We start from the raw sequence: 20,772 nt of genomic DNA, 5'->3' as shown, positions 1-20,772 counted from the left end.
AAGGGTCAACATGGGGTGAGAGAAAGAAACAAAGCTGCTTGACAGACTGAATTCCTCTCAACATCACAGCCTCGGTTACAAGGAAACCACAGTTACAGCCTTTAGCATTTCACCAGCAAGAATGTGGCAATGCAAGACAGATAAAAGAGAAGAAAGGGCTTCAAGTTTGAGCACTGCAAAGCAGTGGTTTTCCACACTGCTATCTGCTCATATTTGCATACTTAGTAAGGGGGAAAGAGATGCCAGCGCATTTATTTGCTCATTCTGCTGTCATGCCTTCAGGCCTACTGGTATGAAAAATTAGAAGTACAGAGGAAATCTCATTAACATTCACAATACGGCAGCCAAGTTTTGACGTCTGCTTGTTTGGACGACAGCCTGTGAGACATCTGGGTGGGCGAAAATGGGGATGAATGAAAGTAATTAATGACTAGCAAAGTAGAAGAAAAATATGAAAAATTGCTCGGGCAGATTAATTTTGAAAGATGTCAGTTCCCTTTTTGAGACGTGAGGACCACCTGCCTCATTTCAGTTATTATGACTGATGTAAACATTAATAGTCATGCAGATACTATTGTGTAAGCAGTGATATGTGCGTTTAATCATAATGTGCATTCAACTGTAGTACACATATTTAGTAGTATACATATTAATATGCATTAAATATATTTCTTACCATCTAAGATCTCTGACTGCACCGCAATTTATTGTATCAGGTTATATTTTGTTTTGTTGCATTGTAATCATTTAATTAGTTATCTACTAATGTAATTAATTATTACTTTATTTTTATGCATCGTATTAAGTATTTTTTATTTATTTATTTATTTATTTATTTATTTATTTATTTATTTATTTATTTCAGTCTAAATGTAAATTGTATTTCTTGAAAAAAGACAAACTATTAAAAGAAAATTAGGACATTTACTAGGATTTAGGATATTCTAATTTAATTAAATACATTTTGAAAATCATTTTATTTAAATACACTGACTTGTAATTTAAATATTTAAATAATCATATTAATTTGTTATGATTTTGGACATCTGAATTTGTGTTTTCTAATGTAATTTGCATTTAAATAGAAAAAAGAAGAAGTAATAGCTGTCAGTGCGATTTTATTATTTTATTTGACTTTTTAAAACATTTAATTTATCTAAGTTTGTGTTGCAGGTGTACCTAATGATGGCTGTTGAGATTGCATTTTTCCCGCAAATTTGAACGCCCCTCAGCTACAGAGCGAGCGGCAGAGAGTCAACGCCAGGGAGTGAGAAAGTGAGTTGATGCATCTGCAAACTTCGTGGGAGCCTCCACTCCACCGTCACGCACGCGATTGCACGCGTGTACTTAAAAATGCACGCGTGCAAAAGAGCTCAACCCCGCCACGTCCTGCAGGCGTGCACTGAGTGACAACATGGATTAAAATGCACCTTTCGAGCAACTTTATTTTATTTTTTTTTATTTTGTAGAGTCTTATTATTGGGAAACGCGTAACATTTGCACGCCAACCCAACCGAGTGACCGCTCGGAATAATCAAATCTCGTGCGCAAGTCTCGCCGGCTCTCATGGGACTCGGTCACTCGTCGCGTTGTTTGCTGTTACGGCGGAAGATGGCGGAGGCGGACGGCTGCGAGGTAAGCGGATAGTTGAAGTGGGGGTTGAGGGGTCTTGCACGAGATCCACGCGCGTCCACGATACCATAATGCTGTAGTAGTCACTTGTGTAAATGAGAGTCACTGCAACGCTTTCAATGCTAATAAAAGACTTGAAAACGTCGCGTCCTCGTGGGAGAAAGCCGCGACTTCGCTGTCCTTGGTGCTGAAAACACACCGTTCGTTTTAACAGGCAACAAATTAATGCGATGGTGATTGGAACATTTAAACTCTCTCTACTCACCTACTATTGGGGATATTGGGCAAGTCAGTACGAGAGAAGAGGGGTTCCTAATTTGTTCCTCCCATGTATTTGAATGGGAGTGAACTCGATATTAGGAACACCTCCAAGCAAAAGTGCCTACAAACTTTATTATATTTATATTATTGATACGCACAGTACTTTTTTCTTTCTGTATTTTTATATTATTTTTTTATTATTTCTAAATATGTAGACATATTTGCATTCAATAATTTGATAATCTATCTCCAGCGGCACCAGGCCGTCACCTCCCACTTCTCCCAGTCGGCCCAGCCGCCCTCCACAGCCAAACCAGTGCCTGCCGCCCATCATCAGCACCAACACGTGCCTCGCGTGACCTCCCAACAGGCCGGCTGTCCCACTCGAGGCAGGGGGACCAAATTCATCAGCCCCGAGGAGATGACGTCACGAGATTACTACTTTGACTCCTACGCCCACTTTGGCATCCATGAGGTAAAGAAATGGTATTGCGATTAGAGAGACGGTTAGGAGTAGTTAAAAATAACTCTTGGTGACATACCAGCCAAGGCTCTCTGTCAATGAAGATGCTAAAAGAATTTTGGCAAAAGAGGCATCGTTTCCATCAGGAAGAAGCTCTTTTGAATCTCTAAAAAAGCTATTCAAGGGATGACTTTGCATGTCAAGAGTCGAGAGATTCGAGGACACCTTACACACGGGAGATTCCAAATTTAGTAGATAAGTGGGCCTTTGCTCTCATACAAAAGAGAGCAGGAGAAAATGGGAAGTCAGATATCAAGTGGCTCCCATGGGGTGATACTATTTTGAGACGCCGTCACTGAGACTTTTGGCTCCGCTCGTGTTCCTTAAGACGTTTTCGCTTCCTGTCAGGAGATGCTAAAGGACGAAGTGCGCACGCTTACCTACCGCAACGCCATGTATCACAACAAGCACGTCTTCAAGGACAAGGTGGTGCTGGACGTCGGGAGCGGCACGGGAATCCTGTCCATGTTTGCCGCCAATGCCGGCGCCAAACACGTCTATGGGGTGAGGTGGCAACGGGTAAGCTGTTGGGGGAAGCACACTTACTTGGCACCATGTAAGAATTGTGTTTTTGTCACCGGCAGATCGAATGTTCCGGGATATCGGAATATTCGGAGAAGATCATCAAGTCCAATCACCTGCACAACGGTAAGCAGTAAAATTAGCAGTTACAATGTCCGTTCACATCAAAAGGGATGAATCCACACTAAGATGACAAAATTAAGTTAACCTTAAAAAAATAGGTTCAATGAATTAAATTTAAACGCAAGAACACGCCTGACCAATTTACTTTAATAGAAGGAAATAAGCAACATACAAAGTAAATACATTTAAATGTAATAAATAAATGTAATAAAAATAAAGTGAACATTTTAATTAAAAATAATTTAAAATGTAAATAAATATAATAAATAAATTCAAACTTGAAATTTGATTTTTTTTTTTTTTTTAATTGCTCTAGTACACCCTTGTTAAAATCGAGGCCCGGGGACTAGTAACGGCCCGCCACATATTTTTTGTGGCCTGTGAAAGCAATTTATTTTATCAACTTCATGTCTTTACAATACTAAAATTTCAAATTGTCTTTACTTTAAAACAATGCTAGTCATTTTTTTTTTACTATTCACCTTTTTAAACTATTTAAAGTTTTTACCAGCCTCTACTTTTAAAACTAGTTATTCATCAATTTGTTTTGTCACGAGTGTGTTTCCGCTTGCAGTCATCACCATCCTCCAGGGCAAGGTAGAGGAGGTGGAACTTCCAGTGGACAAAGTGGACATCATCATCTCCGAGTGGATGGGCTACTGCCTCTTCTACGAGTCCATGCTCAATACCGTCATCTTCGCCAGGGACAAGTGGCTGGTAGGGTACGCTGAGGGCTTGGCGGTGACCTCTGAACTTTGGAGTGCGCTGAAGCCTTTTCCTGCTCGTAGAAACCAGGAGGCCTAATGTTCCCGGACCGGGCATCCCTCTACGTGGTGGCCATCGAAGACAGGCAGTACAAGGACTTCAAGATCCATTGTGAGTCCTTTTGTGTCACTTTTTAACACACAATAGTAACTTACTATTATGTATGTGTGTAGGGTGGGAAAACGTATACGGCTTCGACATGAGCTGCATTCGCAACGTGGCCATCAAGGAGCCTCTGGTGGATGTGGTGGACCCCAAGCAGGTGGTCACCAGCCCCTGTCTACTAAAGGTCAGCTAGACAATTAGCCTAGTCCACAGCAACAAACAGCGAGAGTTGCGTGTAGGTGTAACTAATAAAGTGCCCCACGAGAGGACATATTTGTAAGGATGGGCCGAGTAGTCTCCACATGACGTGATTCGCGCAGCACATCAGCGTTAGCTACCGCACGGCAACACGCCTACACGCACAGCATGTGTGGTGTGAGCGGTTGCTCGTTAGCGGTGATTCAACCTGTTGGCTCACACACACACACAGACACACAGTGAACTATAATCATGTAAGATGAACATATACGTGTGTGAGAGAGAGTGTGTGTGTGGGAGTGTGAACTTCACATGCTGCAAAGAAATGAGAGAAAAGCTTATTTTTGTTGCTCTTTTTTTGTGCCACCTACACACACATACAATGACACACACTCTTACAGGAAGTGGACCTCTACACGGTGAAGCCGGACGACCTGACCTTCACGTCGGCGTTCTGCCTCCAGGTGCAGCGGAATGACTATGTGCACGCGCTGGTCACCTTCTTCAGCATTGAGTTTAGCAAGTGTCACAAGAAGACTGGATTCTCCACCGGTGAGGCCCGCCGGACACTTAATTAGGTACACCTGCACCATCCAGTCATGACAAAATGCTGGAAGATAAATTAATGGTCAGATGTACATTTTAACTTATTTTTAGACATGTTACAGTGTAAACGAGGACCTGGGAGAAGTTTGTTTGCGCATTTGTTGATTTGGAATTATGTCCGAATTTTGGCTCAAGGGATGGAAATACAATTTTTTTTATTTGCATCCAAATTAAAAATAATCGACATACTAATCGATTAAAATAATCGTTAATCGCAGCCTTAATCTATATATCTACATCGATGTCTATTTATTCAATTACATATCTATTGTTTTAGCATAACATGATCCGTCATGTTTGTGGAATTTGCTTTTTCCAAACATGACATGCTCTGTGCTTATGATTGTAATTAATAAACATATTCCGGCCAATGTAGCAGAAAAAAAGATCTAAGATAACACCAGCTTGGCAAATTTTTTCACCACAAACCAGCCCATCTCATTAGCAGGTGTACCTAATGTTCCATTCTGTATATATTTACATAGCTAATATTGTGGACTTGCCACATCGTTTTTTTTTGGGCAACATTGCGTGCGGGAAGCTCACGGTGTTATGTAATGTTTGCTTGCATAATGCCAAGTAGAAGAGGTTCTATGTTTGGTTTGTGCCGCCGGTGGGCCCCAAGGCTGAGAATTATCACGGCATCTGGAGCAGTGCCATCTTGACTGCCTGTCGGGAGCTATTCCCTTCACCTCTGTCAATTTCTTGTTTCCCTCTTCTGCAGCGCCGGACGCGGCGAGCACGCACTGGAAGCAGACCGTCTTCTACTTGGAGGACTACCTGACGGTAAAGAAAGGCGAGGAGATATTCGGCAGCATCGCCGTCAGACCCAACGAGAAGAACGTGGTAAGGAAGACAAATCCTACAAACCTCCTATTCAAACCGTACTTAACGTTCTTTTGTCAATTTTTTTATTTACATATTAATACTACTTATTTTTTTATTTAATCTTAATAAAAAACATTGTTGAATGGGTCAATTCGACCAGTAACAGTATCAAATATGTTGATGCAGAAGTGAGACAGGGGGGAGCTGAAACAGGCAGCAAAGGTGACTAATCACACTCTGGGTCAGACTGACTCATTGAAAGCTCCAGGAAAAAAAATAGTTGTGTTCTTTCTTTTTATTACATTTATATATATTTAAATTTCCATGGTATGGTAACATATTAATTTCTCAGGCACATCTATTACGTCCCTGGGTCAATTTGACCCGTAATCTAAAAGTGGAAAAAAACCAGGAAAAAAACACTTGTGTTCTTTCTTTTTATTATATTTATATATGTTTAAATTTCCATGGTATGGTAACATATTAATTTCTCAGGCACATGTATTACGTCCCTGGGTCAATTTGACCCGTAATCTAAAAGTGTCAGGAACAAAAACTACCATTTTAACCAAAACAGTACATGTATAGTTGATTACACTTAAGTCACGCTACATTTTTTTAAAACTTGAAAATGGGTCATTTTGACCCCCCAAAGTGACACAAGGGCCCAAAATGAGATTTTTTTTCAGACACAACTGCAACAAGAAGGTTTTGGGGTGGAAAAAAGCCATCTCCTGATTGCTTCCCTGTTCTTTGACTGCAGCGGGACCTAGAGTTCACCCTGGAGCTGGACTTTAAAGGCCAGCTGTGTGACGCTGCCATCTCCCATGACTACAAGATGCGTTAAGCGCTCAAAAACAACCATCCCTGCCCTGAGTGCCCTCCCTTGTCCCGTACGAGCGAGCGCACCTCACAGGACGCCATCCTGGCCGACCTCAGTGATGTCATCTGTAACAGCAATAACACCAAAAATGACAGACACACTGAAAAATGGCACGACCTCAATGGACCGCCTGATCCGTTACGGGTCAGATTGACCCGTTTTAACTGTATTGTTTAGCATGAGAAGGCTTTTGCTTAGTTGAGAACGCCCTGAAATGCACCGCTGATAATGTAATGTAGAAGAAAGCTTATGAATTAAAAGCTGAGAGGAAGTCAAATTTTCCAGTTGTCATTTTAAACGTAATTGCAAATATTTTATTTATTCTGAAATGTAATCACATTACCAATAGTGCATCTAAAGCTAATGCTACAAGCATGATTTCCCCAAACTAATTTATAGTAATATTGAGTAACAGTGACAACACAGATCATATTGTGAGCACTCTTGCCGAATGTTAAATATAAAAGAAGGCCTCCACCAAGGCATGTTCATTTGCAGCAGGCCTTCTTCTTCAAAGGATGAGCGCTGAGGATGACGGTGGTGTCTCTCACCCGGTCCTCCTGCTCCATCAACACCCTGAGGGCATATTCAAACAAGAAACTGTGAATATAAAAGGGCTACTATTCAAATGCCAGGTTCTGTTGTGGGACCAAGATGAATCAATTCACATAATTAATAAGCCCTCGATGGAAAAGAAGGGGGAACAATAAAAATCCACACCTGAAGTACTGCAGTTGCATATGTGTGCACACCCTTCTATAACTAGGATTCGGCTGCGTTTAGAATTAACCAATTACATTCACTCATGTTAAGTGGGACAATGGAATATATTTGGTGTTAATCAGAGGCACTTGTTTCAATTGGAACACAGTAACGCCAATTCTAAGGGAATTCATTTCAGGATGTTTATTCTTACTCCTCCTCTTGAAAAGATATGGAGTTGTACCGATAATGGGTCTCATTAAGAATGAAACACGTTTTTTTTAAATACCCGGCGTTTGAAGACAGCATGTAGAATCAACTGTATTGAGGGCTATGCTACATGCTACGCTAACATTTGTGATGTGATCATACCTGGCCAGGTGGGTTAAAGATTCAGTCACGTTCTTGCCCGTGTAGGCGCTGACCTCGTAGAACATCACCTTGCTTTCCTGCTCGGAAACCACAAGCCATGAATGTTTTGTTTTTCCGATTCATTGAAGTCACTGAGTTTGTTTGACGCTATTTTACAATCAGGTCGGGGTCGTCATACCTGGGCCAGATGTTCTGCTTCCTTAAACGACACCTCTCTGTCTCTGTCCATGTCCATTTTGTTGCCCAGAACAAGGATTTGAACGCCTTCTCCTGCAGCGTCCTGTAAAAAATAAAGTGCTGACATGGCGTAAAATTAAAAGTGAAGGAAAGGGGAAGGGAGTTCCCGATGCCAGACCTTGACGTTGGCGAGCCAGGGTCGCACGGCCTTGAAGCTCTCCTCCAGCGTGACGTCGTACATCACCACCACGCCGTCGGCCTTGCGAAAGAACTGCTTGGTGATGCTGCGGTACCTGCGCCAACAACGCCGTCAACCTCCGTAACCCTCCGCTAATAGGACGCGGGGCCGCTGCCAAGAGTGCCGTCAATTTCTAAAGCCCATCGTAGCTGATTTATCCGCGGTTTGCGCTGAGCTGGCAGATTCAAAGAGGATGCGGCGGGAAATGAATTATGGCCGCTCACCTCTCTTGACCTGCCGTGTCCCAAAGCTGCATCGCTATCTGCATATTGTTCAAGGTGAGCGTCTTCACGCTGAAGTCGATCCCTAATGACAAGTCAAGAGTGATGCATTAGTCAAGAAGAAAATTAAATAACATTAATATTCTTATTTTCTTTAATAATTATTGAGAAATTGAGGGCAAAAATATATTTTTTTTTCTTTTTTTTTTATTATTCATTGAGAGACAATGTAACTTTTTATTCCATTCTAATTTTACACTTTCAAGTTAAAAACAGAACTTTCTCCTATTTCACTTTTTTATTTAAACGCCAAGTGGTGCGCACACACCACGGTTTTGTGAAGAAAAAAAAAAGGAAAAGGACTAGGACAGATGAAAGTGAAAAACTAATCCTGCCTGACATAATCTACAAGTTATTTCATGTGACTTGCAAATTGCATTAGCATCTTAAAAAAAAGAAAAAAAAGGCACTGACCCACAGTCGCCGTTGTGGATGGATGGAAATGTCCCTCACAGAAGGAGCGAAGAAGCGACGTCTTGCCTACGCTGGAGTTGCCCACCAGGACCACCTTGAAAAGTCGACTGGGGCCTAACACGGGCACTTCCGCCACCTCCAATGTAAGAAAGAAAAGAAATCTATGTAGAAATGTGGTGGTTGGGTTAAAATGTTGTGATGTCACCTACGTGCTGGGTCTCCTTCCCGACCGGCTGCCCCCGTGGCGACATGGGGGTCTTCTTCTTGGCCTGCAAAAACCGTCCCGCTTTGACCAAGCTGCATTCCAAATCGCTGCGCGCCTCCTCGCCGTCTTCCTCCTCGCTGAGCTGGTGCAGTAGGAGCTGCGGCCCCCCCTGGAGGAGGTGAGGCAGGTGGTCCTCCTCGATGGAGATGACCCGGCGGAGGGGCCATCCGCCTGGGGGGGAGTCCAGCACCTCATCATCGGCTTTGGCTTCCGGCCTCTTGCTCCTCTCTCTGGAGGTCCTCCTAAAACTCGAGGACCTGGCGATGGCCTTCTTGCCCTTGGCTCTCACATTGTGAGATTTGGGAGGAGCAGGGCCGCCGTAGCCGTTAGCCAATCCGGCGCTCTTCTTCACGACGGCGGCGTCGTCCTCACTGCAGGAGGAGGAAGCGACAAACACGATTTGAAGGTGCTCTATAGGCAAGGCCTCCAGAGACTGGTAGGAGCCATCCGGCACCAGAGGAGATCTTTGGAAACAGGAGAAACAGAGGATGTCCTCAAATGTTAATTATGTTCCAAAAATAAAAATAAGGCAGATATCCTCTGTTTTTCCTTTTATGACACTGTAAAGATGGACGGGTCACCTTTTGGCAGGCTGGCTGCTGTCGTCAAACATGTCGGCCAGGCCGGCTCGCTGCTTCTGCTTTTTCCTCAGAGATGTTCTTGGCTGTTTGAAAAAAACGTAGAGTTCAAAACATTTTTATTCCTTTGATTATAATAATGATCATAATAATTATATACACACCACACCAGAGCAGATGTCCCGCTCGTCCTTGAGATGTTTGTTCATCTCCCTGGGAAGAAGCAAAAAAAAAAGGGATTAAGGAAAAAATGAATTCTGAGAGATTAAGGTAAAAATCTATTCTGATAAAAATGATTCCAAGTGTTGTTTTGGTGGACCTGAGGAGGTCAAGCTGCTTCATGAGGCTTTGCTTCTCTCTTTGCAGTCCTTCCGTCACTCTGTACATTTCCCTGGAGGGGAAGAAAAATATTTCAAATTAAAATGGTGTTATGAGTTAGAATAAAAGTATGCATAAAGTACACAAGTCAAAGAATTTATTTTAGTAATTCACAAGCCTCTTAATTTATGCTGATCCACAAAAAAAATCCAGATTTCCATTATAATAACCAATTATATTTAAAAATAAAAATATATATTTTTACTTTATCCAGATTGCCATTATAATAACCAATTATATTTAAAATTAAAAATATATATATATTTTATTTTTTTAATTTAGATTTTTTTGTGTGGAAAATGCCGCGTGCAGTGTGAGGACCCACATCTCCTTCTCCTGGTGCAGGCGTGCGGCCTGCTCCTGCAGCATGGCCAGCTGGTCTTGGGCCACCAGCAGCTCCTGGCTGGTGCTCTCCAGCGCCCGCGCCAGCTCATCATTGGTCATCTTCAGCTTGACGTTCTCCACGTGGCTCTCCTGCTTCTCGCTGCTCAGCTCACGGCACTCCAGCTCCAACTAAAGGATAAGAACATTTCACAAAAGTAAATAGGTAAATAAATAAATAAATAAAGCACGTGAAAGATATTGAGCTCATTACTCTCTTCTGCTTTTGGAAAAGGAGTTCCAGCTCCCTCTCCTTGGAGGACAGCTGATCTTCCAGGTCCTGGCTCCTCGACTGGAGGCGCTCCGAGTCCTGCGGGGGCCAAAGTTGAGCGGTATGTGGTGTTTATTTATAAACCCGAATGTACCTGCAGCAGCAGCCTGTCCTTCTCTGTCTTGATCTGGGCTTCCATCTCCTCGTACAGGTGGCGGATCTCGTTGTCGTGCGTCGCCGCCCTCCTGAACATTCCAGAACAGCCTCAAGCGCCCCTCCGGCAATTACAAGCTAAAAGCTAATTAGCCGTACCATGAGGCGCCATGAGAGCGTGAGCCTAATTATGTTGGTCCACGACAAGCATACGTTTGTGTTTCATACAACATGGACTAAATCGTCTCTCGAGGTGCGGTGTGTTTTCTCGCGGGCTAAAAAGCCGAGATTAGCGGTCATTTGACACGGATAAAGTCTGATTAAGAGATTGTTCCAAGTACAGTTTGTATGATAACATTCTTCCTTATTATATACATATTTCTTTGACCTCTGGAGGGCGCTCTCCATGTCCTTCTTGTCCTGGTGGGCCTCTTTGATTTGATGGGTGACCCTTGCCAGAAACTCCTCAAAGTTGGACAGGAGGTGAGGTTCGTCCCGCCTGAGCTGCGCCCACAAGCTGCGCACCTCGTCTGGGCTGGAGGGGAATAAAAAGTGAGTCGAGATATTTTTGGTCGGAGAATAAGCTCATCGGTGTTTCCACGCACTCCTCAAAAACATTACTGGCTCCAAGGCTGTCCAGCAACATACAGAAGTGACCCTCTTCCTCGTCCTCGCCTCCGGACAGCTTGGCTTCCCATTGGCTCTGGTAGAAGGCCTCTTTGGCACGGGAGCCTGGAACCTGAGTCTGGGCCGGCTCGTCGGTCACCGAGATTCTCCGACCGTGGAGGAACTGACCTGTAGTAAACCCAGTGGGAGTTTATTCCAAATGAAAATAAAATAAAGATGGCGGTGTGTACCAGTCAAAAGTTGGGAAACGCTCCAATAGCATGAGAAAGTGTTTCACAACTGTTAAATTGGAGAAAACAAACAACTCCATACTAAATATTAAAAAAAAAAAAAAAAAAAGTATTGTACATAAATGGTAAACCCACCGATAGACCTAATTTTAAACTGTTTTTATCAACTCAATGCAACGGTACTGCACCAAAAAAGTTAAACAAATCCAAATGTTATTTAGGCAAGGATTCTTCTGCAAACCACTAGAGAGAGCCCGTGTATCGCAATTTGAGAAACACTATGAAAGCAGAAGTTTAAAATGTAAAAAGAAAAAACAGATTAGCACAAATTATGTCATCTAAACTGGAAAGTGTCTGAACTTGTTAAATGGAATGTTTAGAGTTTCTGTTGAATCTGGATCACAGCAGGATTTAAATGAGTGTTTCTTATTATTTTTATGTTTGAAATTAGAATACGTGGCCTTTTTACGTACAGTTTTTGGAGCTAAATGTAGTTCAAATATTATAGTTTGCTTTAGTTTGAGGACATATAAAAGATTGCTTTTTTTTTTACATTTTCATCCACAAAAAATATATTATATTACAATTAAATACATTGACCATCTTAAAATTAATAATAAAAACAGATTTAAAATAATAAAAATAAATTAATTTATTGAATGAACATAGCAGAACGTACTGAATCCCGAAGAAAAGGCCTCAAGCGTGAGATAACCAGTGTGCTCCGTATCCAGAGAGTCAAAGACGTCCTCCAACTCCTCGGCCGACAGCGGCAGCTCCCTGTGGAGCCTCTGACATCACGACATCACACAACCTCAGACGCTTTCGAACACATCCGACTCCCCCCTACCCACCAGGCCGACTCTCACCCTCATGTCGGTGCGTGTGATGAAGCCCCGGCCCTCCACGTCGCATGTCTGGAAGAACTCCTTAGTCTTGTCCAGCATGGCAATGCGACCCCAGCCTGATTTGCGAGCGCCAGGTCTCCTGCTCTCCTCCTTGTGCTCCATCTTCACTCTTCAGCACCAAAAAGCTTGGAGCGGGCATGTAGGTCACGGTGGGATCAAGACACCAGGGGTGGCGTTAAGTTCGCTGGGCCCTTTAGGTTGTCTTGACGACGAAGAAAAAGTTTACTTCGCATGTGTACTGTCCCAGCTCTGTCCCAATACTTTAGCCCATGATGTAGATTTTAAAGGTCAAAACAACACTTTCCAAAACTAAGTTTTGAGTACAAGCTATCAAAAACCTCTTTTTTATTTTTTTAATAAACCCAGAGTGGTGTTATCACACGCAGTGTAGAGGCTTATCTTAAGACCCATAATGCCGGAAAAACTTTTAATCATCTGCTTTTGCAGCACACATTTAAATCTTACACTCACCAACCTCCTTTGTCATGACAGAAGATAGAACTATCGCTCCCAAATCCGGATGAACCATATAAATAATTTTCTTACCGTGAATAAGGCAGCAGAACAGCAGCAACAAAAACGCAGTAAGAAGTCTTGCCGCTGAAAGTTACTCAGTCATTCCGAGACCATGTGATGTCATGAGGGAGCAGCCCTGAGGGTGCGTAATCTCTTGTTGCCATGACGACAACCTCAAATCGAACTGATTTTCATTCAAGGGCTACAAAGGGAGTATTTTCACATTTATTACAGATGGCATAAAATAATACATGAACATTGTCACTATCTCACACTGCCACCCAGTGGTAACAATGTACCACGACAATCAGTTTCTGGAGCAAAACGTTCATGTTTTGGGAGTCGTTTCTGCGATTTTCTGGATTTTTTGAAGCAAGTAGTCCATTTGAAGATTGAGGTTGGGCTGACCCTTCTTGGTCTTTTTGCAAAGCATCTGATAGGTCTCCATCTTTTTTTCTTTGTACTTTTGAATGGCCTCCTCGCGCTGCTGCTTGCGCTTCAGGAAGTCCTGCAAAGCAGAAACACGGATTCTTCAAAATTAAAGCATAAAAATAGAAAGTCAAACAGTGCTGACTAAGATGATGACCTCTTTCTTTTTCCTCTGCTCATCTCTGATGCTCTGGCACACCTCCAGAGATCTTTGATAGGAAGTCTTCTTCTCCAGCTTTTTCTTCATACGGTTGCTTAGTGGCAGCCTTGAAGAGACAATTGAAATCCGGTTACATAGGCAGGTGAAAAAATGAATTATATGAACAATTCAACTTTTACCTTTCTGCTACCGATGCTGACTTCTCCGTACTTTCTGCTGCGGATGCCGACTTCTCCGTACTTTCTGCTACCGATGCCAACTTCTCCGTACTTTCTGCTACAGATGTTGACTTCTCCGTACTTTCTGCTACCGATGCTGACTTCTCCATACTTTCTGCTACAGATGTTGACTTCTCCGTACTTTCTGCTACCGATGCTGACTTCTCTGTACTTTCGGCCTTGGGTGCATCTGTACCTTCTGGGTCAGAACCAGCCTCCATACTTTCCTCGTTTGGTTTCTCCTGGCTCTTTGCATTTCTCATTTTGACCCGGTTCATTCTGTTCGTCCTCATCTCGTTTTTCAGCTTTTCCGCTTCGGCCATGTACAAATGCTTGAGATGGTCCGGGTACTGATCGTAGTACATTGCTGACGAGGATGTCTGCGTGTTTGGTTTCTTTCTCTCCTTTCGCAAAATCTTGTTGTAGTTATGCTTAACTTTCTCTTTCCGATCAAAAGCAAAACCTTGACCTGGGATATGGAGATAAAATCATGTCAGATAATGGTTGCGGTTATTAAAATTGTAGATATTTTTGTGAGCATTCGTCTGTAATTTGTTAGATTTCTTTCTTTTGCACGCAATTTGTTAAGAGGGGTATGATATTTAATAAAATTATGGAAGAAATGATAATGCATAGGATTTGGAATGTATCAAAGAGTCAACATCAAGACAAAGCAACACAAAATTTAAACAACATTTTACGAGCAAAACTTGAAACCGAAGCTCACCTTCTTGAATGCTTCCTTGAAAAACTTTGTCTTCCGGAATCCATTTCTTCTTTCTGACGCCGGCATTTTGTGGCTTCCTCCAGTTTCCTTCTTTCCGTGGAACGTAACCTGTCTTCATTTTCGCATTGGTCGGTGCCATTTGGACCCGTGAAATGTGAAATGTTTACGTGACACGAGTGCTAAGAGTGCGCTTTAGCTTCAGTCGCGGGGTTGTGACGTAAAATCGTAGACATGACTAAATAAACTCAGATCTTCAGGGATTATCGACTCCAGAATTCGAAATAAACATTAGCACAAAACAATTATGATTACACTGATAATATGAAATTATCTTATCAAGTATTAATATCTAAAACATAAACACTCAAAACATCATGTTTGTACACGAGTGGGACATCGATGATTTTTTTATCAACTACTTATGCCTGGATTATATCGGAAGTAGATGACTGACATGAATTGCTACTATTCGCCTCATTTTTCTCGTTTTTTACTATGATTCCCTCCTCCATCAGCTTTGCAGAGTTGCGGCAACGCATAGATGAAGTCGTGCGTTTTCTCGAGGTCACTCTGAGCATCGCAAACGCGCACACGGTGGAGTTTTACACGCACGACGTGTGGAGCCGTTTCGTGGCCGTGTCGCCTGAGGAAGTGCTGAATGCACTTGGCACAAATGGCCATAAGGGGGAGCTAGAGATCCAAAAACAAATTGGATACAACGGTATTGCGTTGATACTGTATTGCTTCTGAACACATTTATGTTGACATTTTATGATTTAATATTACTTGATTTGATATTATTGCATTTTGTGCTTATGCATATGTCCATAATATGAAATTAAAACGTTTTTCCCCCCAAAACAGAGCAATTGAAGACTTCATTTGGGTTTTGCCAAGATACCAACAGGCTAGTTGACGCACATAACATGTTGCGTTCAGCCAAGGCCCACTCACTACCTGGCCTAGGGGTCTGCGTGAGCCGGGATGAGCTTTTGGAGGCCCTCAGACAAAAGCCAATGGAGTTAGGCGCTGAGACGGGTATGACGGTGATGTTCATTTGGATGTAACGGTTTGAAAGCTCGTAATTTTTTTTCTCTTTTAGGTGTTGAATTGGAGCCGGATGAGTTCATGAACACGAAAAAGTCACATGAGGTGCAGTCCATGGCGGAGGTAGTGGACTGTTTGGCCAAGCGCTGTGGAGTCAAACAGGAAAGTGTCATTTTTGAACCCTCCGTTGGTTTGTATTGCATCTGATAAGCATCGTGTGCATCGTGCAGGTGATAGATGTGGGCTCGGGGAAGGGCTACCTGAGCTCCTTCCTTTCCCTGCAGCACGGCCTTCGCGTCTTCGGCATTGACTCATCTAGCACCAACACCCACGGGGCCCAGGAGAGGAACCGCAAATTGAAAAAGTTCTCCAAGGTGTACCAGAAACACAGGAAGGCTGCAAAAGGAGAAGCAGATCACCAGTTGGTCACAGAAATCAAAGCTGCAGAAGATAGAGAAGAGTCGCAGGAGGATAAGATGCAGTTGTCAGACCCGAACCCCACAGAGGAGCTGTTCTTAAGCGCCATGACATTGGAGGTGTTACAGACCGGCAGAACTTCCCCCAGCTCACTGACTGATGAGGAGAGGCAGAGGAGGAAGAGGGAGAACCTTGAAAAGAAAGCCCAGAGTCGAACCGGCGCGACCGGTGCCGTCTTTTCGCCGCTCACCTCCTACGTTACCGCCAAAACGGAGCTGAGGGAGCTCATCAGCGAGCTTGAGGTGAGCTCGTCCCACATATGGACTTTCCATCTGCTATACTTTTGTTTAAAATCTCTCCTCCCGACGCCAGGATGCAGTCCTGGTGGGCCTGCACACGTGCGGTGACCTGGCGCCCAGCATGCTCCGAATGTTTGTGGCTAAAGCAGAGCTGCTCGCGGTCTGCAGCGTGGGATGTTGCTACAACAAGCTCTCGGAGGAGTTCGAGGCAGACACACAGGGTGGGAAGGAATATTATTGGCAGAAAATACTCAACGGTGTGTTTTTACTGCTGCAGGAGCTGAGGTTCTGAGCCAAACTGCTACTTGAGTCCAAGTTCATTCATTCACTGCCATTGACGGCTATAGACGTCAAAACATCCATTTTAATTGGGCGGGCAGTGAATGAGTCAATATGCAATCTAGTTGTAAATTTTTAAGGGGGTGTGGAATAATGATGAGCTAACTTTGCTAACCCTAACCTATCATTTGAGTGCATGACTATGTTTTCCGAGCAACGAGTTGGGTCGGAACCAGTTGCATCATCTGCAGACGTAATTAATTAGCTAAATCTCCACCGAAACCACACACATGCACATGTTTTCCTTGAGTTTTCCATTAACACTAATTAGACGGGGAATAACTCTCAGTTCTTGACTTTTAACATTGTCAATCAGTTAGCATTCGAAATTAACTCATTTACTCCCATTGACGGCAATAGACGTCACTTTAACTGGCCTGGCAGTGAATAAGTCAAGAATGAATAATTGCGCTTTACGATCACCTCATCAAAAAACTTCTGCGGCCCTCCACAGAGCGTTCAAGTGGAGCGTTCGGGTTCCCTCTGAGTCAGCACCTCCGCCGCCTCTCGTGGTTCTGCGGCAGAAACGCCAGGATGTCAGCATGCTTGGTGAGTCGCGCGAGTCATGTACGTAAGAGTGTGACGAGTCTCTCACGCTGCGTTTCCTTCCTCGCTGGCAACAACAGGCGCTGGAAAGAGTTGCAGTGGGCCATGGGGTAAGTGACCCAGTGTTTGTTTGTGTGACTGTCAATAAGTCAAACAAAAATCCATCAAGTCATTGTTCGTCACCGACTTCATTGTTTCGAGAGCGTTTGTTTGGGGGGGATGCGGCGCTGGCGGCTCCAGGCCAAAGTCGGTACTTGACGCCAGCTGTCATTAATATGGAATGTTTATAAATATTAATGCAATGACTCCATGGGGGAGGGGGGGAGCTGAATGCAAAAACAGACTTGATTGAAACCCACATGGCTCATCTGCTGGCTTTTGTTGTTCTTACACACAAGATTCAGATGGATTCGCTTTTCTACCGGGCGGTCCTGCATGTTATTCTTCGGGATCACTACGGCGCTTATAAAAGGTAACAGGAATAGGAAGTAGAGTTATTTACGGCACCACTGAGTTGAAGTGTGAAGATTTGTGCTCTTGGAAACATTTTTATGCACTCCTAATGTTCAGTAATGATTTTTTTTATTAGTTCTAAAAAAAAACCCCACAATATTTTTTTTTTTTTTTTCTAGAATTATTTGACAATAATTTGTATATTCTTCTCTAATTAATCTCCTTATTTAGAAAGGACATATGAACAAATGTAGCATGTAGACAATTTAACACGACTCACAGGTGTGTATATTCTTTATCATCTGCAAAGAGCGACTATTATTACAGCTTTTTCTCCTTAGTGAAAAGCGAGTGGGAAACGTCTACGCCAAGGCGAAATCCTTTGTGGATTACGTTCGACGGGCTCTTCGCAAGCTGGACCTGGATGATTCAAAGGTCAAAATCGCAATATTTCACATTTATATTCAATTTTTGATATGTCAAATGCCACCACCACTGTAAAAGGATACTGCAAGGCTATTTCGGCTTCATTTGTCTTGTGGTTGGTGACACAGCCCTTGATGATACAGTTTCCCTTCCAGCTTTCCGACGAAGACATTCAGCAGTACCACGACGCGCACGCTCCGCGCTGTCCTGAGATCCGCGCTTTTAATCTGGTGAGCTATTTGCACAGCCGCCCGTGTCCACTTCGGGTAAAAAACCTTTTCATGCCTTCTCGTAAAACCCAATAAATTGCCTGCCGTTAAATGAGCTCATGACGGCCGGTTGGATGGGGCATGAGGGTAGCGATGATGCTACGCTGAACTGCGAAATGACTTTCGGGGAGCTAGTGGCAGCTGGTTTTGATGTGTAAATGGTGAGCTGTAAAAAACCTGATTCTGGTTCTTGTGCGTGTAGTTGAAGGTGACCCTGGCTCCTTGCATTGAAGGTCTCATTCTCCTGGACCGCCTCTGCTACCTGAAAGAACAGGTAATTAGACTCCCATAGTAATTTGTTCTCTTTCCACTACTGAGGGGTTTACAGAGAAGGGGAACATAAACGGGTATTCTGAGATACTCCTTGGGCCTTAATAAAGCATTGAACAACTAAGACTTCCTGCTGGGAAAAAGGCTTTCCATTGGGATGCTCAATCGAATTTTAATCGTAATTTAAAATTTTAAATTAACCTGTTGACGATGTTTAAAATGCATTTGGTGCATATTCAATCAAGATCGATAAGTGCTAGCTAACCAGACAGACAGCCAGACAGACAGACAGACAGACAGAGAGCGAGAGAGAGAGAGAGAGAGAGAGAGAGAATTTTTATCGTAATTTAAATTTTTAAATTAACCTGATTGTTGACGATGTTTACATTTAAAATGCATTTGGTACATATCCAATCAAGATCGATAAGTGCTAGCTAGCTAGCTAGCTAGCTAGACAGAGAGAGAGAGACAAAGAGACAGACAGACAGACAGACAGACAGTCAGACACAGACAGACAGACAGACTTTTTCACAAGTTAATAGCTGAAGGGTTGGGCTAAACCGCCTAATTCCCAAATTTTCCATTTGTTATTTTTTTTTTTTTGCAGAACCAGGGATCTTTCTCTGCGTTGGTGCAACTGTTCGACCCGCTTCTGTCGCCAAGATGTTACGCCATCGTGGCGCTGAAAGACTGATGCTCTATTTTTATACATCAGTCATCGATTGGACTATTAGCCTCGCTCCACAAGTCATGCAACACGTGCTGGAAAACAGCTGGAAAAAGCGCCATGAAGTCCCATTTGATTGAGCTGTGTCATTTTTTTTTTTCTTCATCTTGATGCTGGAGCGTGGCAGTCGCTGGGCCTATTGGGAGTGTTTTAGGCCGAGACCTGGATGGCCACTCAGGTCTGGAAAGACCATCGTCAGACTCCCTGGTGTCGTAGGAAGAGGCCTTGACCTCTTTAATCTGTACAGCTGTTTTGTTCGCTCCCTTAATAAATCTTATATGGTTGGAAAGGAATATTGTTGGGGTGCAGATGCATGAATTATGAACGCAATCAGACGCCGTGTGGAGCTGCAGCGTTCGGGGTGAGCGCAAACGTCTTGCCGCTTTTGCACTATTTTCACACTGTTTTTTGTAAAAAAACGGTTGGAAATGACATCCAATAAATATGATTGAAGTCTTTCAAAACAAAATGGCTTCCTGTCGTGCACATCAGGGTGCTTGACATTAATACCATCAGTGGAGAACGAGACTCCGCCCTGCAGCTGTGATTATCCGTTTCCTCCGTGATGTTTATCTGCAGGGGTGAAGAACCAGTGGTTCCGGAGTAAATAGCATGAGAGGGGAAATTACTCGCTATGTTTGGCCTACAGCGCGCCGGTGTATCTACGCAAGTATCTACGGAAATGCTCCCCGTGGCAAATGGTTTGATCACTTTTTCCCACGTAGCTCTTAAATTAGACGGAGAGAATTTTGACTAAGTGAAACAAACACTTTTGCTTGTATTTAATGAGAATATTTCCCTTCAGGCAAGGCAAGTAAATAAACTTCTTGTAATATGTTGAGCTTGTTTATATGCAACTGTGGCAATGTTGTTCCTTACTCTTTCTAATCCATAATCACTTTTGCTGGCTGGAAAACAGTAGTCCGTACTTTCCCCAGTCCCGGCTGGTTCGAATGAGGGTACACTTGGAATCTTGGAATCCCAAAGCATCAGTGAACAAAACACTCGGCTTAATGAGTTGTTCTGAACGCCAGGGTTACAAATGTGTCACCAACCTCCGCCTACGATGTTTTGCCTCCACTCCATCTGCTTTGCTTTTACTACTGTGTTCCTCTTCCAAGACCCCCGACAGTGTGACAGGCTTTGGTCCATCTGGTGGTCAAGCCAGTGCGTCCATACGCAATCTCGCCCTGTAAGGGACAAAATGCATTGGTGGAAATTTGGGAATCAGCACACACGTGCCAAAGTTCCTCCATCTTACCCCAAAATAACTTTCAGATGTTCTAGTAGGCTTTTTCTGACTATTTGTTTTTCACTTTTTCTTAAAAGACTAACATTGCTTGTCATTTTTAACTATGTAGCCTATGCCAGTGTTCGTGATCAATTCACTAAATCTTAAAATAAATCGTACACAATTGTAGTATAAGTTCTTTCATTAGTAATTAATGCGTTAAATAAAATCCGCTGTGTTTTTATAATAAAGACAATTCTGACATTGTATGCATTAATAACAGTTAATAGTAAAACTATTTCTTTCAAATCCGGCAGGAAACAATGATAAAAGCCCT

At 43.0% G+C, this 20,772-nt stretch overlaps 4 protein-coding genes and 2 long non-coding RNA genes across 9 annotated transcripts in view; 3 read left to right on the top strand and 3 right to left on the bottom strand.

The window, feature by feature from the left end:
- Positions 1 to 1,270: 1,270 nt before the first annotated feature.
- prmt8b (protein arginine methyltransferase 8b) lies at positions 1,271 to 7,171 on the top strand. 2 transcript variants are annotated; one of them, XM_088366653.1, is made up of 10 exons: positions 1,271 to 1,635; positions 2,147 to 2,368; positions 2,765 to 2,920; positions 3,001 to 3,064; positions 3,636 to 3,778; positions 3,850 to 3,937; positions 4,000 to 4,088; positions 4,531 to 4,681; positions 5,460 to 5,581; positions 6,327 to 7,171. In XM_088366653.1, the coding sequence occupies exons 1-10, from the start codon at positions 1,567 to 1,569 to the stop codon at positions 6,408 to 6,410; spliced, it is 1,188 nt and encodes a 395-aa protein (XP_088222779.1). In that variant the 5' UTR covers positions 1,271 to 1,566; the 3' UTR covers positions 6,411 to 7,171. The 2 variants fall into 2 exon arrangements, with proteins under 2 accessions (XP_088222779.1, XP_088222778.1); XM_088366652.1 differs by having other exon boundaries at positions 1,273 to 1,635; positions 4,000 to 4,115.
- cracr2ab (calcium release activated channel regulator 2Ab) lies at positions 6,732 to 12,979 on the bottom strand. The gene is made up of 18 exons (XM_088366658.1): positions 12,908 to 12,979; positions 12,323 to 12,563; positions 12,133 to 12,244; positions 11,202 to 11,391; positions 10,985 to 11,131; positions 10,598 to 10,688; positions 10,447 to 10,542; positions 10,177 to 10,364; positions 9,793 to 9,864; positions 9,638 to 9,686; positions 9,477 to 9,559; positions 8,840 to 9,359; positions 8,631 to 8,766; positions 8,160 to 8,241; positions 7,876 to 7,990; positions 7,699 to 7,800; positions 7,521 to 7,597; positions 6,732 to 7,022 (listed from the first exon to the last, which is right to left on the bottom strand). Exons 2-18 carry the CDS (start codon positions 12,461 to 12,463, stop codon positions 6,935 to 6,937), a joined length of 2,289 nt encoding a protein of 762 aa, XP_088222784.1. The 5' UTR covers positions 12,464 to 12,563; positions 12,908 to 12,979; the 3' UTR covers positions 6,732 to 6,934.
- LOC148379465 (uncharacterized) lies at positions 10,166 to 12,009 on the top strand. 2 transcript variants are annotated; one of them, XR_015855344.1, is made up of 4 exons: positions 10,166 to 10,398; positions 10,468 to 10,564; positions 10,655 to 11,148; positions 11,228 to 12,009. It is a non-coding gene; the product is annotated as an uncharacterized LOC148379465 (long non-coding RNA). The 2 variants fall into 2 exon arrangements; XR_015855343.1 differs by lacking the exon at positions 11,228 to 12,009 and having other exon boundaries at positions 10,169 to 10,398; positions 10,655 to 11,161.
- Positions 12,980 to 13,088: 109 nt separating the features above from the next.
- On the bottom strand, positions 13,089 to 15,086 carry ccdc59 (coiled-coil domain containing 59). The gene is made up of 4 exons (XM_088366657.1): positions 14,412 to 15,086; positions 13,646 to 14,153; positions 13,464 to 13,572; positions 13,089 to 13,385 (listed from the first exon to the last, which is right to left on the bottom strand). The coding sequence occupies exons 1-4, from the start codon at positions 14,548 to 14,550 to the stop codon at positions 13,206 to 13,208; spliced, it is 936 nt and encodes a 311-aa protein (XP_088222783.1). The 5' UTR covers positions 14,551 to 15,086; the 3' UTR covers positions 13,089 to 13,205.
- Positions 14,818 to 19,673, top strand: mettl25 (methyltransferase like 25). 2 transcript variants are annotated; one of them, XM_088366649.1, is made up of 12 exons: positions 14,818 to 15,132; positions 15,276 to 15,449; positions 15,514 to 15,621; positions 15,690 to 16,177; positions 16,248 to 16,395; positions 16,968 to 17,062; positions 17,140 to 17,169; positions 17,458 to 17,531; positions 17,854 to 17,947; positions 18,082 to 18,168; positions 18,410 to 18,481; positions 19,085 to 19,673. In XM_088366649.1, the coding sequence occupies exons 1-12, from the start codon at positions 14,907 to 14,909 to the stop codon at positions 19,169 to 19,171; spliced, it is 1,683 nt and encodes a 560-aa protein (XP_088222775.1). In that variant the 5' UTR covers positions 14,818 to 14,906; the 3' UTR covers positions 19,172 to 19,673. The 2 variants fall into 2 exon arrangements, with proteins under 2 accessions (XP_088222775.1, XP_088222776.1); XM_088366650.1 differs by having other exon boundaries at positions 14,819 to 15,132; positions 18,094 to 18,168.
- Positions 17,205 to 20,772, bottom strand: part of LOC148379460 (uncharacterized) — a 28,329-nt gene continuing 24,761 nt past the window's right edge. The window contains exons 3-4 of the long non-coding RNA XR_015855345.1: positions 20,260 to 20,394; positions 17,205 to 18,469 (exon numbers count right to left, since the gene is read on the bottom strand). This is a non-coding gene — a long non-coding RNA (uncharacterized LOC148379460). The remainder of the gene's footprint in view (positions 18,470 to 20,259; positions 20,395 to 20,772) is intronic.

Source organism: Syngnathus floridae, chromosome 22 (genome assembly GCF_059516105.1).
Source record: "Syngnathus floridae isolate MCC-2025c chromosome 22, RoL_Sflo_1.0, whole genome shotgun sequence".
NCBI classification, from domain to species: domain Eukaryota; kingdom Metazoa; phylum Chordata; class Actinopteri; order Syngnathiformes; family Syngnathidae; genus Syngnathus; species Syngnathus floridae.
The sequence above is the reverse complement of the archived record's forward strand: the minus strand, read 5'-3'. Positions and strand labels throughout refer to the sequence as shown.

Excerpts from the sequence above, each read along its gene's own strand:
- ccdc59 (XM_088366657.1), bottom strand. The coding sequence starts at position 14,550 with ATGGCACCGACCAATGCGAAAATGAAGACAGGTTACGTTCCACGGAAA. Across the intron at positions 14,154-14,411 it reads TCAAGGAAGCATTCAAGAAG|GTCAAGGTTTTGCTTTTGAT; the intron begins GTGAGCTTCGGT and ends TCCATATCCCAG. Across the intron at positions 13,386-13,463 it reads AGCAGAGGAAAAAGAAAGAG|GACTTCCTGAAGCGCAAGCA; the intron begins GTCATCATCTTA and ends TCTGCTTTGCAG.
- mettl25 (XM_088366649.1), top strand. The coding sequence starts at position 14,907 with ATGATTCCCTCCTCCATCAGCTTTGCAGAGTTGCGGCAACGCATAGAT. Across the intron at positions 15,622-15,689 it reads GCGCTGTGGAGTCAAACAGG|TGATAGATGTGGGCTCGGGG; the intron begins AAAGTGTCATTT and ends GCATCGTGCAGG. Across the intron at positions 17,948-18,081 it reads TGGACCTGGATGATTCAAAG|TTTCCCTTCCAGCTTTCCGA; the intron begins GTCAAAATCGCA and ends TTGATGATACAG.
- prmt8b (XM_088366652.1), top strand. The coding sequence starts at position 1,567 with ATGGGACTCGGTCACTCGTCGCGTTGTTTGCTGTTACGGCGGAAGATG. Across the intron at positions 2,369-2,764 it reads CCCACTTTGGCATCCATGAG|GAGATGCTAAAGGACGAAGT; the intron begins GTAAAGAAATGG and ends GCTTCCTGTCAG. Across the intron at positions 3,065-3,635 it reads GTCCAATCACCTGCACAACG|TCATCACCATCCTCCAGGGC; the intron begins GTAAGCAGTAAA and ends TTCCGCTTGCAG.
- cracr2ab (XM_088366658.1), bottom strand. The coding sequence starts at position 12,463 with ATGGAGCACAAGGAGGAGAGCAGGAGACCTGGCGCTCGCAAATCAGGC. Across the intron at positions 8,767-8,839 it reads TCGGGAAGGAGACCCAGCAC|GTGGCGGAAGTGCCCGTGTT; the intron begins GTAGGTGACATC and ends CTTACATTGGAG. Across the intron at positions 7,023-7,520 it reads TCTTTAACCCACCTGGCCAG|GGTGTTGATGGAGCAGGAGG; the intron begins GTATGATCACAT and ends ATATGCCCTCAG.